Source organism: Peromyscus leucopus, chromosome 8b (assembly GCF_004664715.2).
Source record: "Peromyscus leucopus breed LL Stock chromosome 8b, UCI_PerLeu_2.1, whole genome shotgun sequence".
NCBI lineage: Eukaryota > Metazoa > Chordata > Mammalia > Rodentia > Cricetidae > Peromyscus > Peromyscus leucopus.
The window spans coordinates 28369404-28386451 of NC_051086.1; the positions used below are offsets into that span (position 1 = coordinate 28369404).

The window sequence follows — 17048 nt, forward strand, 5'->3', positions numbered from 1 at the left end:
ACCTGAAATCCCTGGAACTAGAAGTATTTCAAATTCTGTGATATTTTCATGTATGTGATAAGATGTGTTAGTGAGGGGATCCAATCCTGAACATGTGGTAGTTAGAAGACGACAAGTAGGCGTGTGTGTAGTCCTTCAGCACGGGCCTGGACATGAATCTCCCCTGTGCTGTTGCATTGACCAGCCAAACACTTTGCACTTCATAACGTTTTCAGTTCAGATTTTTCATATCAGAAATGTGTGAGGGAAACTGCTTTTTACCCATAGTGTGCAGCACCAGACACACCACAGAACACTGTTCTCTAGAAGGGAAGCTCTCCAACCCTGTACCTCTGCACAAGGGACCTTCTTTTTGAATTACAGGTTTTGCCTCCTTATAAAATCTTGCTGGTCTACAGGTGGGTAGCTGGGAAGTATTTATGTCTCCCCCCCCCACCCGCAGTTCTGACCACTATAACCAGAATCACTCTAAGGTGGTGTTTTTTTTAAAGGTGTGCTGTTTTTCTCAACGTGTATATGGTTTTGAGAGTGGGTGTCATATTGCCAATCCTGGTAGAAAATGCTTTTCAGTTTAACAGGAGCTGGTTATGGAACAGTCACAAAGTGGCTGTCGGTCTCTCACCCCTAAGTACCTGGGGAGATCAGGTGACCTACCAGGAGCCATATCAATAGACTGCAGTGGACTGATGACCCAAGGGACTAAGAAGCCAGTTAGACCGGGCATCATAGAACTGAGCCAGAGAAAGCCTAGGCCAGAGAAACAGTGGCCTACATCTTTCCGTGCCTTGGACATTGGCAGTGTACTGTGTCAGTAAGCCTGACACTGAGCTAGACAGAATCTCGGAGTGGACAGTGTCCTCCAAGGCTGGCTGTGGGTACTCAGTGTCTGTGTACCCAGGGTAGCCCGGCACAGGCATGTCTAGAAATGGGTTTTCAGGCTGGTGCCTCTGGTTCCGCTGAAGGGCTTTAGCATGGTCTGTAGATAATACCCTTCCCTTTGTTATCTTCTAGAACAGTGGCGTTTCCCTGAAGCTGCTAGCCATACAGTTTTGTTACTCAATCCTCTTAGCCTATGGAAATGCACCATGGGATTGTTTCTGTTATGTATTGTGGGGTGTGTGTATGTGTATATGTTGAAAAGCTATTTCAGATGTAGTATTACAACAACAGTTATTATACAACCTCTTGTTAGTCACAGTTCACAGAGCCTCCTTTCTGTTCTCTAGACCTTCAGCTACTGAGTCTCTAACAGTGAAGTTACGTATTGAGCATGTAGTCCATGCGAATGCAGTGAGAAAGGGGTCACGTTGCGCAGGTGTATGGGAGAGCCCAGAGGTTCGAAAGGCCCAGAGCCTTAGGACTCTGTGGCAGTACTACACATTCTAGGTAGCATGAGGTTCATGCATTTGTGGAGATGTCTACGAAAAACAACTGGGAAATGCAGTTGTCTGCTGGGAGAAGGTGGCAGCAAAGATAGGTTAATGAAGAGGAGGGGCAGGTGTGAGAGATGTTTAGGAGACGGGTCAGAGATGTGGCACCATCAGGTCTGGGCCAGCACCTCCCTGTGGTTCTTTTATTGTTATAAAAATATCCTTTATCTTATTTTTCTCTGATCAAGATAATTATCACCAAACCACAAATGAACACCTAGAGCTGAAGTATCCTTATTAGACCATTGGTTTTCCTGTGTCAAGGTCCTCAAGGTCACTCTCCAGTCAGTGATCTGCTTAGAAGGACTCACAATTAAGTTTGTCACAGAGAAAGGACTCAGCAGGGAAAAGCCACCAAGTGAAGTTAAGGAAACAAGCAGGAAGGTGCCGTCTGGAATCATGGAGGGGCACTCGGCTCTACCACTGTGTCTCAGCCCATGCAGCCTTGACATCCACAGTTTTCGTTGAGGCTCAGTCCCATAGACACCGCACCCATGTGACTGGCATTCCTCTCTCCAGCTGCGGCCTGCCAGAGCAGCATCAGGCATTCACCACCAGTCATAGCACTTGTGCCTGTGACCCAAGGCCTCGGGCACAGCAACACTCTTGCCAAGCACTGTTCCACAGGCTCAGTGCTCATCTCCAGGACCTAGCCATGGCCCAGCTTTGAGCATGCAGACCTTTCTTGGAACCTTGCCAAGCTTTAGCAACTGGACCCTGCTCAGTTAATGCTTCTCCCACACCTTGTTGTCTCCAAGGAGCTGATAGGCTATGAGACTAGAGTCCCCTAGGGGATGGGCTTTGTACTCCAGACTTGGATCTTGCAGCTGCTGCCTCTTGCCTAGTTCATCAAGGAGCCTAATTGATAAAAGAGTTCTTGGAGTCAATAGTGGCAATGTGTTGTGCACCACCATGCCTCTCCTGGCCTGTACAAATGATTCTGTTCATCAGGGATGGGGGCATCGGCAGGGTAGAGGATCTGGGTAGCATGTATGTGTCCAGAGTTGATTCCCAGCCCATGAGAAAATACACATCCATCTTAATGGCATTTCACCTAAAACTTAGCATCACTTTTTTCCAAACTCAGTATAAATAGTCTTCTACTTTGCACAGCAGTTAAGTGGTTACACTCTTCAGCATCTTAGGACTCTTACTTTCCCAGAAGATTGAGGAATTTGAGTGGTGTTTGTTTTTAAAAAATGCAAAGCAGCATTTGGGGTCCATTGCCAGCAGGGCATTTGCACTTCGCCTGAACCAGGAGAAAATTTACTGTGACAGGAGGAGAACAGACTCTTGCCAAGACCTCCATGGGGGATGTAAGAACAAAAGCTGGGCTGCTGTTTAAAATGACCAGGGAGGAATGAATCAGGCGGACTGGCAGCGAACAAGGACTGCTTAGCTAGCTTAGAGTTAAGTAGATTCAATTGCTGGAGAGTAAGGGCAAGATGTTGGACGGGTCAGCGGTTCACAGCGAAGGGTCAAGATCACTTGACTTTGCCGAAGAGGGCTTGCCTAGACACCGTCCAGAGATTCCTCGACTCTTCCTTCCCACATTACATCTTTATTAGAGCTATTCACATATCACTGAAAATCCCAGCACTCCAGGCCAGCCTGGGCTACATAGTAAGAAAAATGTTGTTGAAAATATTTAGCAACAATAGAAGACGTCAGCACCTGAGGGAAAAGTGGAACGAGGTGTAGAATCTTAACTCTCTGTCCCAGGGCTGCTAGAGTAGTTGTGCTGAGTGGTGCCGGTAAGAGACAGGTGCTTGTGGTTGCAGTAAATGTCTGTTAATTTGCACCTGCTCAGCAAGACTTGCTTTCTTATGGTTACCAGTTCCTTTCTGGGGTGTACATTTTCTCAGAAGTGGAAACAGTGCCAACTTCCTTTGAAAGCAGACCTTTAGCTTCTTAGTGTGACCCTGGATAACCGGCAACTAATCCTACTACATTCCATGCATCCTGTAGTCAGCCTTTTCAAGTAGACTATTGGCATTATCCCCATTTTACAGATTAAAAAAAAGACTGAGGCAAGGAGCCACTGAGTTATTCCAGGTCACACTGCCAATAAGAACTAGATCTCTGTCTGCCTACATATAGCAGATTCATCAGGAAGCTGGGGTGCACCCCTCCCCCACCATATGACCTGTAGCCTAACATCTGAAAGGGGTAGAAATAAAAAGGGTCTGCTAGTGTTCGGCCGTCCTCTTGGGTCCGTCGGGTGTGGCCAGAAGATGCTGCTGGGCAAAGGTTTGTGTCACAGAACCCTTGGCCTGGCCTACAGGACAGTGAGGAGAACAGCCAAGCCCTTGTCCATCCCCACATGCTGGACTAGCAACAGCTCTGTACGCGTGGGTTGTTCCACGCCATGTAGGGTTCCAAATTACACTTTGTGGCACACATGTGCCCGCATAGATCACATACACTCTGTTCTTCGTGGTGTTTAAGTGGAGTCCTGCTCTGTTTCATCTCTGGGAAGTGAGTGTTGTTCTGACCTGGTGCAGACACATCCGTTTTAGCAGCTCTTCTGTCTTCCCCAGCCCCAGTCTCTGCTGAAGCTGTCAGTTCTGTGGGTTTGCTCATGGTTGCTTTACTTCCTCAGCTCTGCTGCAAGCCTCCAGAGAAAAGGTTCAGGTGTGCATGTTCTGTCACATCAGGCATATATCAGACAGTTCGGACATACAGTCTCATGAGTTAACTGTCACATGTCCAGTGGTTTCAAAGATAGAGGACCTCCAGCTCAATATGATGAGTTGGGGACTTACTTGACGTAATGATGTCTGTCAAGTCTTGGCAGGTGACACAGTCCTCCTTACCCCTGTGTCTGGGTTACTCCAAAGACTGGAAGGATTATATGGTCATCTTTATTACATTTGTTTACGTGCCTGTGCCTGTATCCATATATGTGTGCATGTGCACTATGTGGAGGTCAGAGGTCAGTTCTCTTCCACCAAAGTGGGTTCTGGAGCTTGAACTTGGATAGTCAGGCCTAGTGGCAAGCACCTTTACCCACTGAGCCGTCTTGACAGCCCTGTGATCATTTTTATGTCCTGAGCTCCTAACACAGAACAGGGAGCACTCCATAATGCTTTTAAGCAAACCCACGAGAAGTGGCTGCTGTTCCCGTCTCTTTCCCCAGATGTTGGTTATCTGTTCCGGTCCCTGACAGAAATTTTATTCTTATATTGACATTGATTCTCCTTTGAAACTGATGGTGTTGATGGGGCCTCCCCCCTGGAGGTCTCCAGTCAGAGTCATACGTGTCTGTTTTCATTCACTTAATCGTTGACTGAACCCTCCCTACATATGACCCTGAAAAATATCTGACCTTAAGTGATTTGTTTCTCAATATTGATAATGCCTTAGCCTTGCAGCAGGCTCAGGCAAATCTCAGTCACAAGATAGAAACCAAAAGAGTTTCTTACTTGAATTCCAGAGGGTGAGAAAGGGAAGCCTAGCCAAGTGACTTCCTGCTCAATTCTTCCCATTTGCTTATTCATTTCTAATGTATTTCTTGCATTCACTTTTATGATTACAGTCAGTGCCATAGACAATCCTCCTGCCTCAGCCTTCTGAGTGCTAGGATTACAGGGGTGCACCTCTGGTGCCTGCATGTAGATCACCTTAGAAATAAGACTTTTCAAAAGATTCATCTGTAGCTGGAAGTTTTTTTGTGTCCTGCCCAGTCCTGCAGCCACTCAGACCCAAGTAAACATACAGAGGCTTATATCAATTATGAATTGCATGGCCATGGCCTATGGCTCAATTTTCTTACTAGCTATAACTAAACTCAGCCCATTTCTATTAATCTGTATGTCGCCACGTGTTCCATGACTTTACCTGTGTGCCATTACATGCTGTTCCTTGAAAGACGGATGGCGTCTCCTCTGCCTCTCCTTTCTTCTTCCTGTCTCTCTCCTGGATTTCTTGCCTGGCTATATCCTGACTTGCCATAGACCAGAGCAGCTCCTTTATTAACCAGTCATAGCAGCACATATTCATAGCATACAGAAAGACATCCCATTGAGAATGTTGAGATTAGTCAAGTGATGCTTATGATCTTTGTTCCCCCAGGGAAAAGGCTAGCATCGTTGTCCCCGAAGAACGAGAAGGCAGAGATGAAACCAACTTGGACTTAGCCAGAGGCACAGTGTCCACAGATGTTCCCACTGACACTCGAAAAGCTGGTAAGTCATGCCCTGGCCTAGTGCCACTTTTGCCCCTAGAGGAAGCTGTGAAGCCCCGGAGCTGCATAGCTGAGTTTTTCTAGATAAACTCTTAAAAACACAGGCTAGGGAGCTTGCTCACCTGTGAGGAGCGCTTGACTGTTCTTGCAGAGAACTTGATTCTGTTCCCAGCACCCATATCAGGCAGCTCACACTGCCTGGAAGGTCAGCACCAGCCTGGGGCCTCTCTGTGGTGTATAGAAACTCGTGCAGGCACACACACACTCAAATAAATAAAAATAACAAATATAAAGAAAAGGAAATGATTGGGGAAGATTCCAGATGAATTCTACCAGTGAAGCCTTGGGAGAGATGGGTGAGTTCTATAACCCAGGGGAGCCAGAAGACTCACGCAGTAGCTGAAGGGGGCGTTCCCTGACTTCCTCTGCCGGTCCTCTCAGGGTCACACATTGCTAGGACTTCTCCCTGCTCTGAAGTAACTTCTGCTTCGTGCTATCTCTCTGGTCCCAGATGCTTGGCATGCCACCAAGGCCTGCTGGATTCTAAGTGTACCTTTATTCACAAGAACTTCATTTCCCATAGCAGCTGCTCTCAGCCAAGCCACATGAGAGGGTTAAAGCTGATCTAGCCTCTGATGCAGTCAGATGCATTCACGTCCAGTGGACTTCAGGTGAATAGCTTTCATGCCTGAGCCTTCCCTGTGACACTCTGCCTGCCACAGGTTCAGAAACAATGGAGCCAGCTGCCTGTGGACAGAAACCCTGAGCCAAAGTAAATTCTTCCTCCCTTACACTGTTCTATCAGGTGTTTGTCAGGGGCCGGGAGAGAGGGTGGGGAAACGGCTCAGAGGTAAGTTAGAAGTTCTTGCATAATGAGCTGACAGTCTGAGTCCGTGTCCCGGCCCACTAGGTAACAGGAGAGAAGAAGCCCCTATTGAGAATTGTTCTCTGATCTCCACACATGTGCTGTGCACTTGTGGCCTGCTGACTTCAAACATAAAACTCTGCTTCTGTGGGTGGGAGTGTCTGATGGAGCAGGACCTTGGACTGCACACCCCGGGAAGTACTGCTTCAGAACACCTGTGCCTTTTTTTTTTTTTTAAGGCAGATTCTTAACTCTGCCTACCTTGGTGACCTTTTGGGAAGAACTACATCCCATAAGACAGGGTGAAGGAGGGAGGTCAAGCCATAGATACCTACCGCACATAAAGCACTTCCTAGAGGTCTGTCGTTTGGAAGCCTCTATCTGAGTTTCCTATTGCTGCTGTAAAACATTACACAAATATGGTGTCTTGAAACACACATCGCCCTCCTTACAGGTCTGCAGGCTAGACAGAATTCCAGCTGGATGTCATTGAGCTAGCATCAGGGTGTTCACAGGGCTGTTTTCTTCCTAGTGGTTCACAGAAGAGCCCTTTCCTCGTGTGTCCCAGTGCCTTAGAGATGACCTGCATTCTTGGCTCATGGCCCCTCCCTGTACCTGCAAAACCACACTGCTGTCTTCTCTGACCCTAGCGCCTCCCCCTTCCTCTCCTGTGTGCCTCTGGGTTTACCCAGGTCCTTAGTTCTCCAGTGAATACCTGATGAAGCAGCTTCAGGGGAGGATGGACTGGGCTCCTGCTCTCCAGAGGTGTCCGTCCACACTCAGCCATCTTCGTTGTTCCCAGGCCACCATGGTGGAAGGGTGTGCGCCTGGAAGCTGTTCATCTATGGCAGCAAACACAGAAAAACCAGAGGGCACGTGCAAGACACCCCGCAGTGGCATGCCCCGGTGGTCTGCTGCCTCTGATTAGGGCATCTTTCCCAGCAGTCCATTCGGCTCTGACTTCATCTGTGCACCAGTCCCTGATGAAGTCAGAGCCCTTGGAGCAAGACTGCAGGGCAAGCCTTGATTACATACTGAGCCTCTAGGGACACTTCTAATCCAAATCATAACATCAAGTGGCCCAGGGTGACCCAGCCTCAGAAAACTTACCTGAACCCCATTCACAAAGCCCTCCTACCATGCTAGGTAACCCCATGAGCAGTGACAAGGGTGCAGGCACTTGGGGGGCATAACTCTGCCTATAAAAGCCTGTAACACTTAGAAGAGCCCTTGAAGAGGAGGAGATGCTTCAGTGGGTAGGAATGCTTGCTGTTCAAGTATAAAGACCTGAGTTCAAATCCCCAGCACTGGTGTTAAAAGCTGAGTATGGCCAGATGACTGCATGGCCACTGCTGAGTTATGCACGGGCTGGAAGACCCCTGGGCTGCTGACCACTGGCCCAGCTCCAGGGTCAGTGCAGACCCTGCCTGGAGAGAATGCGATGGAAGAAAAGGACAGATTGGATGCTCATCACCTTCCTCTGACCTCCACATAGGGATTCAACATAGCTACACACACACGCGCACACACACACACACACACACACACACACACACACACACACACACACACACACACACACGCATGCACGCACATATGCCACACATACACACTCATGCACATATACCACACATACCCAAATAAAGTTGTCCGTAAAGCAGCACCTCTGGAGGTTTTGAGTCTTTAATCTCACACCTGTTGAATTCAGAATCTAGCCACGGTCCCAGGTGTGCACCTCCGTGTGTAAGAAGCTGTTCCAGGCCTCTTGCCTTTGCCCGTCTCTAGACCCAAAGTGATGACTGCAGCTCAGCAGGCCGGTTAGCCCCTACTGTGCATAAGACCTGGAGATAGAAGACCAGTACAGATGTGGTCAGTGGAACCCGAACAGAGGTGTTTGTGTGCCGCTGTAAGTCATGAACTGCCAGCCCAGTCTAGCTTTCCTATTGGTTCCATTTAATTTGGGGAAAACTACCTCTGTTTTCTCTAAAAATGCTATTTTTTAGAAAGTGTTACAGCCATCCATGCGAGTTTAACAACAGAAAAGGATTTAAATCTGTCCGAGTTCATCTCTGAGCACTCTTCTCTGTGACATGTCCTAAATAACCCTTTTCATAGGTGGCCAGGAGCGAAATGGCACACAGCCCAGTATTGTGGTGGACATGCGTGAGTTTCGGAGTGAGCTGCCATCCCTGATCCATCGGAGGGGCATCGACATCGAGCCCGTGACGCTGGAGGTGGGCGATTACATCCTGACACCCGAGCTGTGCGTGGAACGCAAAAGCGTGAGCGACCTCATCGGCTCGCTGCACAGCGGCCGCCTGTACAGCCAGTGCCTAGCCATGTCACGCTACTACCGGCGGCCGGTGCTGCTCATCGAGTTTGACGCGGCCAAGCCCTTCTCCCTGGTGCCGCGCGGGGCCTTCTTCCAGGATATGAGCAGCAGCGATGTGAGCTCCAAGCTCACACTCCTCACCCTGCACTTCCCGCGCCTGCGGCTGCTCTGGTGCCCCTCGCCTCATGCCACGGCCGAGCTGTTCGAGGAGCTGAAGCAGAACAAGCCTCAGCCCGATGCGGCCACGGCCATGGCCATCACTGCAGACTCGGAAACGCTGCCGGAGTCAGACAAGTATAACCCCGGGCCCCAAGACTTCGTGCTAAAGATGCCTGGGATCAACGCCAAGAACTGTCGCTCCCTGATGAATCAAGTGAAGAACATCGCAGAGTTGGTCTCCCTGTCCCAGGAGCGGCTCACAAGCATCCTGGGGCATGCCGGAAACGCCAAGCAGCTGCACGACTTCCTCCACACTGCCTATGCAGATGTGGTGTCTGGAGGCAGAGTGAGAAAGTGACCGCATTCAGATAGCTGTTCATTAATCACTGCATAGCAGTTCATTCTTCCCCAGGGCTTTTGGGACGGGCACTCTGTCTATCCCCCACGATTTCCCACGGAGCTCTGGGCTGAGATGTGTCCTTACCTCCCCCTGTTGGTTCTCTCCCCTCAGTGCCTGGTCTATGCTAGGCTTGCCCTGTTCCATTTTAAATAAAGCGTGGCGGGATTATGCCGCGTGAAGCAAGCAGAGCTGATGTTTGCTGCTCAAGCTGGTAAAAAATACTCCGTCGTGTTCCTAGCACTGTCTACACAGGGTATGGTAGAAATGAGACAGCGCTGCTGTTCCTAACATTCTCTCCAGCCATGTTCAGCTTCTTCACCTCCCACTCACAGGGACAAGCCAGCCCACTAGTCTCCTGGTCATCACATATATGTACATGTACTATGGCTTGGTTGTTTAAACCAGTGCTTTGGCAAAAATGGTTTGTTGACAAGATTTGATGAGGTCATGAAGGACTCCCCAGAATTCTTGGTTTTCTCAATGTTTGACCTTCAAATTCCTACTCTAAGCCCAAATCACATCAGAGAGTCTTCAGACCTCCTTCCACCCCACGTGTCACTGACGTCATCCACACGTCAGTGACGCCAGCGTCATCCCAGAAGCGGACCATCTCTGCCGTGCCCACGCTCCTGTGCTGACGGCCTCTCCTGCCTGAATGAGGCCTAGACGAGATCAGAGGAGGTCCAGGTGCTTTCTAGATGTGGGTTTTTCTCCTTCACATTAAACAATTGTAGATAAATGGAAGATCAGTGCAGAAAATGCATAAGAATTCAAAAGAAATACATAGATGTTTAAGACCCACAAACCAATCTAAATGGTTGCTTTAGATTGGCCTTTCTGTGCTAACACAGGATTCACCGCATCTTCATGCTGTTTGCAGACTGTGATACTCGAGTGCTAGCTGTTCCGGTGTTACGAGCAATACCTTTTCTACCTCAAAAGCTGATGCCAACATGAATTCTAGCCTTGCCACGTGACTTTCCTCAGTGTCAGTCGTCAAACTGATTAAAAGTGGACCTTGTAGCAAAAATACTGTCTTCTCTGACTTTAACAAAAGCACTTTGAACTGAGCTCTCCTGTTGACATCATGATTTATTGGTACTTAAGAGTGCCGTTGCCGGGCGGTGGTGGCGCACGCCTTTAATCCCAGCACTCGGGAGGCAAAGGCAGGCGGATCTCTGTGAGTTCGAGGCCAGCCTGGGCTACCAAGTGAGCTCCAGGAAAGGCGCAAAGCTACACAGAGAAACCCTGTCTCGAAAAACCAAAAAAAAAAAAAAAAAAAAGAGTGCCGTTATCCCTCAGTGTCCATGGGCAGTTGCTTTCAGGATCCTCTGATGGTGCAAAGTCTGGGTGCTGCTGTCCTTCTTATAACCTCTGCCTCCTGTGAACTTGAGACCACCTCTAGGTGGCTTACAGCAACTGATGCAGGTGTGTTAGGGGCTGTCCCCCTGTGCTGTCCCAGGGGTAACGGTAAGAGTCTGCATGTTTAGTAGAGATGCATTTGTTTCCTGTATTTCCAATCCTTGGTCGGTTAAATTGGAGGATGTAGAGGACAGCTCAGGAGGATCTGTCGTCCTGTCCAGGGCCCTGAATGAACTGAGAGCGTCAAGACCCAGTCGATTATTGGGGGCTTCTGTCATGTGCTGTGGAAAATAGGGAGGAGATTAGAAAGTAAGCTTAAGGTGGAAAAGGAATCTGAGCTACTTGCTTCATCCCAGGGATAAAAATGTATTTGCCTGGTGATGCCGAGTGTTCGCTGTGGCTCCCACCTCCTTGACATGGGTGGGTCACTTCACTTCTACTTCCGGTGCACAGTCTCTTCTCTGTGTAATTCCACCCCCTTTTCTGTTGTTTGTTCCATAAAACAAAAATCATAACATAGCACATGCTATGATGGGTCTTTCATTCAGAATTAAATTTTCAAAGCCGCCATTTTAAACCTAGTGCAACAGTCTTTAACACACTGACTTCCAGGTCCGTCAGCTCCCTGTGTCAGCTGTTCACTGTGGCTCGTGTGGAATAAGCAGCCACACAGTCTGCAGCGGGCTTGAACGTGACTGAGGGTGTCCACTGTCTTGGGTGAAGACACCACTTTTCCTGATTGTCTCATCTGTCTCCAGGTGTGGAACCCTTCCAGTATGTCCATTGGTTGTTTGGTTTTCTCGGGGTTTGTTTGTTTTGTTTGTTTAACTTTTTTAAGAATCTTTGCTAAAGGAACAGGAAGCTGCAAAGAGAAAGTCCATTGTTTCCCAGCAGCGTTTTACTGCCTTTGAATTTCTTGTTGTTCAGAATCATAGATACCCAGTTTACTGATGAGCTCCTGGGTAGCTCTTAAAAGACCTTCAAAAGCTAGGTCAGCATCATGGTTACAAGCTGTTTATATAAAGCCTTGTACCTAAAAATTACAAGGAATTACCCTTGGGTTTACTTGCTTAAATCCTAGCACCTTTCTTGGTGTTTTCTTAAAATAATATGAGCAGATATCCTACTTAATAGTAGCAATCAAGCAAATCGTGGTGGCACACAGCCCTAATCCCAGCTCTGGGGAAGCAGAGGCAGGTGGATCTCAAAAAACAAAAAGTGGCGACCGTCAATACTGTCCTCAAGTAGTGGCTGTCCCTTTGGTGGACGATCACCAGACTGCAGGCCTGCAGATGTCTGAGTGCTTTATGGTGCAATCCTAGTTCACAGGGAACTGGAAATGATCTCATCCAGCCCCATCAGGTCTGGGAAGTGTTGAGGTGCAGGGACCAGGCGGAAGGAAGGAGGCTCAACTCTGGCCTTTCCTTTTGTTTTCCCAGCAGAATTTGATTTCATGTTGCCTTGGAGAACATCTCAAGAGAGAGGTGTGTGCGTGTGTGTGTGTGTGTGTGTGTGTGTGTGTGTGTGTGTGTGTGTGTGTGTTTATTCAGCATCTTCCTCAGCTTTGTGGGCAAAAAAAGGTTTTCATAGCCGGGCGGCGGCGGCGGCGGCGGCGGCGGCGGCGGCGGCGCACGCCTTTAATCCCAGCACTCCGGAGGCAGAGCCAGGCGGATCTCTGTAAGTTCGAGGCCAGCCTGGACTACCAAATGAGTCCCAGGAAAGTCACAAAGCTACACAGAGAAACCCTGTCTCGAAAAACCAAAAAAAAAAAAAAAAAAAAAAAAAAAGGTTTTCATTATATAGAATTGATGGTTAAAGTGGGTTTGCTCTGGATTGCTGCTTCTGTCTGGCGCCTAGGAATCCACACTCTAGGTGGTCAACACACCATCCTCAGTTGTTCCTTCTGTGCATGCTGCGACATCTTATGAAAGGAGGTGGAGAAGAAAAGCTCTTGTCCTTTGGAAATACCAATTTGTTGAAAACAATAAGTGTGTGGCATCTGGGGCATCCAAACAAAGAGTCATCTCCTGTATTTTTATTCCTTTTAACTCAAAAGTTGGAAGTGGGATTTATGATTTCTTGAACAAGTTTAATTATAGATTGAATTGGGTCACCAGTATGGTGTCCCGGTCACTGCCTCTGCTTTGACGGTCCTTGCACAGCCCTTTCTAAAGTATGAAGACTAGCTCTCTTTTGATGCTTTACCCTTTGAATAAAGACTGGCAAACTGCTGAACCTTTTCTTTCCAAGACTGCTGTGCCCCTGTGGATCGACCATTCCTGCCTTACCCCATTTAGCCCCAGCACAAAGCCATGAAGTGCCAGTGTGTACACCTCCCTTGTGGTGAGGAAGCTAAGACCAGGGAGCTTGAGCAGTCCACCCAGTGTCATCCAGTAGGTATTCACAAAACCATGATTTGAAGCCCACACAGTCTGACTTCAGAGCTATAACAAAGCATGGGCATGGGAAGGCACCTGGGAAAGGGGCTGTTTTGGGGGAATGAGTGTGTGTGTCCAATTTCATGTCTGTAGCTCCACATGCACTAAAGGAAAAGCAAACAGGCTTGACTCCTAGTTGAGATCAAGCACAGTTCTGGGTAGAGGGCCGAAGAATGCGCGAGCCCCTTGTGCACAGCTGTCTGTCGACTCTGCCTTGTGTACAGCTGCCTGTCGTCGACTCTGACTTGTGCACAGCTGCCTGTCGTCGACTCTGACTCTAGGCCTGGGCACCTTCTGCTGGCTGATTAGGAAGGCTCTTTGCAGCTCTGTTTAAAAAAAAAAAAAAATAGAGATTGTTGGGCTGGAAAGATGGGTTAGTAGTAGTTAAGAGCACTGGCTGCTCTTCCAAAGGACCTGGGTTCAATTCCCAGCACACACATGGCAGCTCACAACCGTCTGTAACTCTAGTTCCGGAGGATCCAATATCCTCTTATAGACATAACAGGCACCAATATAGACATAACACCAATGCACATAAAATAAAAATAAATAATTTTTTTAAACTAGAAATTTTTGTAGATGTGGTGATGCTTGCCTGTAATCCCAACACCAGCACCTGGGGACTGAGGCAGGAGGATGGTGGAATTCAAGGCCAGCCTAGGTTGCATGGCCCATGATGTCTGGGTGTGGGTCTCTGCATCTGTTCCCACCTGCTGCTTCTCTAATGATGACTGTGCAAGGCAATGATCTAGGAGTATAGCAGAATATCATTAAGAATCATTTCATTGATTTTCATTTATGTATTTATTTATTCACCAGTCATGTTTGGTTCTACCCTAGGTCTCTGGACCATCCAGGTCTGGAAAGATAGCTTCAGTGAGTGAGAGCATTTGCTGCCCCAGTAAGAGGACCTGAGTTCAAATCCCCAGCTCTCAATTAGCAGCTGGGCATAGCTCCATGTGCTTGTAACCTCAGTGTTGGTGGCTGAAAACAGCCTATCTGAAACTGAATTTCAGGTCCAGTGAGGCCCTGTCTCAAAAACAGTGTGGAGCACAGCAGGGCAGGACACCTCTGTGTCCCCCCAGCTTCTGCATGCGTGGACATGGACATGTGGGCGTACACTCAAGATTATTTCATGAAGAAAGTCTTTACCTTACTTGTTTTCCTTTCTGTGAATTGTGGTTTTAATTTTTGAAAACTACTTTTTGATCGTATTACAGCATTAGCTCTCATGACTCCCAGGGATAAAGCCTGCTTCCGGCATCATACATCCAGCAGTTACACCTCATTAAAAAAAGAGAGGATGTGGACTGGAGAGATGGCTCAGCAGTTAAGAGCACTGCTGCTCTTCCAGAGGACGTGGGTTCAATCCCCAGCACTAACATGTTGGCTCATAGCCATCTGTAACTCCTGTTCCAGAGGATCTGGCACCCTGTTCCACACCAGGCACACATGTAGTGCACAGACATACATGCAGGCAAATCACCCAGACACATAAAATGTAACAAAAATGCACTTTTTAAAAAAAGGATGCATGTACATATGCTGAATGTATATATATATATGTGTATATATATACACAAACTGAATTTTTAATAAATATGTAATTATATATTTTATATTTATGTAGATGTTTTTATAATACATAATATAAATAAAATTTTACATAAAAAAGTTTACTTATATATAATATGTAAAATGCATGTATAGTAATATAAATAAAATAAGTATATAAATATTTATATAATATATATACAAAATATACATAAGTTTAGAACAAATGTACAAAATAAAAAACATTGTAATGTTTTAGTTAGCATACAAATCTCATTACAGCACTGCTATACATATATATCATGGTACTTTGTTTGTATTCATACCACACCTGTCTTTCCTCCCTCTGGGTTTTCTTCCCTCCCCCAGATAACCCCCTTCTGTTTTCAGGATGTGACCATCAGTATTCTAGAAGTATAATTTGGTACTAAGATGTTAATATATTTAAAACTACAAGTTAATGCTTATTTTTAAAGATTTAGTGTGTGTGTGTGTGTGTGTGTGTGTGTGTGTGTGTGTGTGTGTGTGTGTGTATACACATGAGTGTAGTACCCAAGGTCAGAAAATGGCCAAAGATCCCCCAGGATACTTGTCAGATCCCCCTGGACACTAGTTCTGGACACTTGTCAGCTGCCTGACGTGGGTGCTGGAAACCAGATTCAGGTTGGGAAAACAATGCCTGCTGTCAATTGCTGGCCCTCTTTGCAGCCCCAGGGATGCCAGTTTTAAGAGCTGTAGTTTGTTTTAAAAATTCAGTGCAGTGCTTACTCAGTGCCATGTGCAGGGGACCTCTGTCTCACTCTGTTTGCAAGAACTCAGCTTTGACAGAGGTCCTTTTCTGTGAAGCCATGTTAGAGAGACAGACTCATAGGTAACAAGGATCTAGTTCTACTAGAGAACACAGCTCACTGAGGACTGGAGGCTAACAAAGCCCATTCTTGCTCTTAGACAAACGGTGTTTCCTGGGATTCCAGACAATGGCAAATAAGAGCCAGCAGGCAGAGGTGATTGCCACTAAGCCTGATGACCGGAGTCCTCGGGACCCACATGGCAGGAGAGAACCCATGCCTGGAAGCTGTCTTCTGACCTCCATACACAAAATAAATAAATATAATTCTTCAGAATATTTTAAAATAGTTAACAATGAGGGCTAATGAAATGTTGGCCCAGCCGATCTGATGTGACGCTTGGGATCCTTCTCCTATCAATTTGAGGTCCAGAATCTATCAGCAAGAGAGCACCTCTTATCTAGTCAGAGATTTGTCTTCCTGTGCAGCTTTATTTCTGGGCAGAGCTACACCCAGTAGCAGCTGAGGAGAGCTGTGGGAAGCATGACTGGCCAAGTCTTCCTTCTACATCAGGCACTTATCACAGAAGGCACAGAGCTGTCTCTGCTGTCACTGTCCAGGTCATCAAGGTTCACTCAGCCCTGCAGCAAAGACAATTCCAAGTCAGAAAAGGCCACAGGAGGGATGAGAGGGCTCTAGGGATCAGTGGCCAGCCATGGCATCAGAGCAGACGTAGAACTTAAGCTGAGTGGGCAAATGGCTAGGGTTTGGTAGACAGATTTGGAGGGTGCACTTGGCCCATTCAACCAGATTAGCAGAGAAGTGGATAGGAATTGAGCTGTGCTGTTTGAAGAGTTATGATCAGTGAAGTAGGAGCAGCATGGCTGGGTTGCCAGAGGGCTAGCAGGAGGGCCTGCTTCTTATTCGGCGGGAAAGTGTGCCATTGGGAGCTCTGTTCACTGGGTTTGGTGGTTCCCACTGGTGGTTCATTCAGAAGGCTTGAGGCACTCAGGAGACTAAAGTAGACACAACACAGGTTCTAGGCCAGTCTGCCTAATGGTGATCAAGTTTGAAGCCAGCCTGAGCTTCATAGGGAGATCCTGACTTAAAGAGTAGGAGCAGGAGCTGGGAAAATGTCTCAGTAGTTAAAAGCACTGGCTGTTCTCCTAGAAGACCTGGGTTCAGTTCCCAGCATGGTGATTCACAATCTGTTGTGGAATAAAATAATTGTTTAACTATGTAAAGATTTGGTGCATTTTTTTTTTTTTAATTTTTCGAGACAGGGTTTCTCTGTGTAGTTTTGCGCCTTTCCTGGGACACACTTGGTAGCCCAGGCTGGCCTCGAACTCACAGAGATCCGCCTGGCTCTGCCTCCTGAGTGCTGGGATTAAAGGCGTGTGCCACCACCGCCCCGGCAATGTGGTGCATTTTTTATGCTGCATTTGTTTAACTATGTAAAGATGTGTTGCTGTTTCACCTTGCCTGCCTAAGGCACCTAATTGGTCTAATAAAAAGCTGAACAGTCAATAGCCAG

The 17048-nt window shown here is 47.4% G+C and overlaps 1 protein-coding gene across 1 annotated transcript in view; it reads left to right on the forward strand.

Annotated features, from left to right (window-relative positions):
* The window catches only part of Ercc4 (ERCC excision repair 4, endonuclease catalytic subunit), a 31563-nt gene extending 21161 nt beyond the window's left edge, over positions 1–10402 (forward strand). Inside the window, exons 10-11 of the mRNA XM_028890047.2 lie at positions 5505–5617; positions 8597–10402. Of these exons, the coding sequence (XP_028745880.1) occupies positions 5505–5617; positions 8597–9330 (847 nt within the window). The 3' untranslated portion in view covers positions 9331–10402. The remainder of the gene's footprint in view (positions 1–5504; positions 5618–8596) is intronic.
* The last annotated feature ends 6646 nt before the right edge of the window (positions 10403–17048 follow it).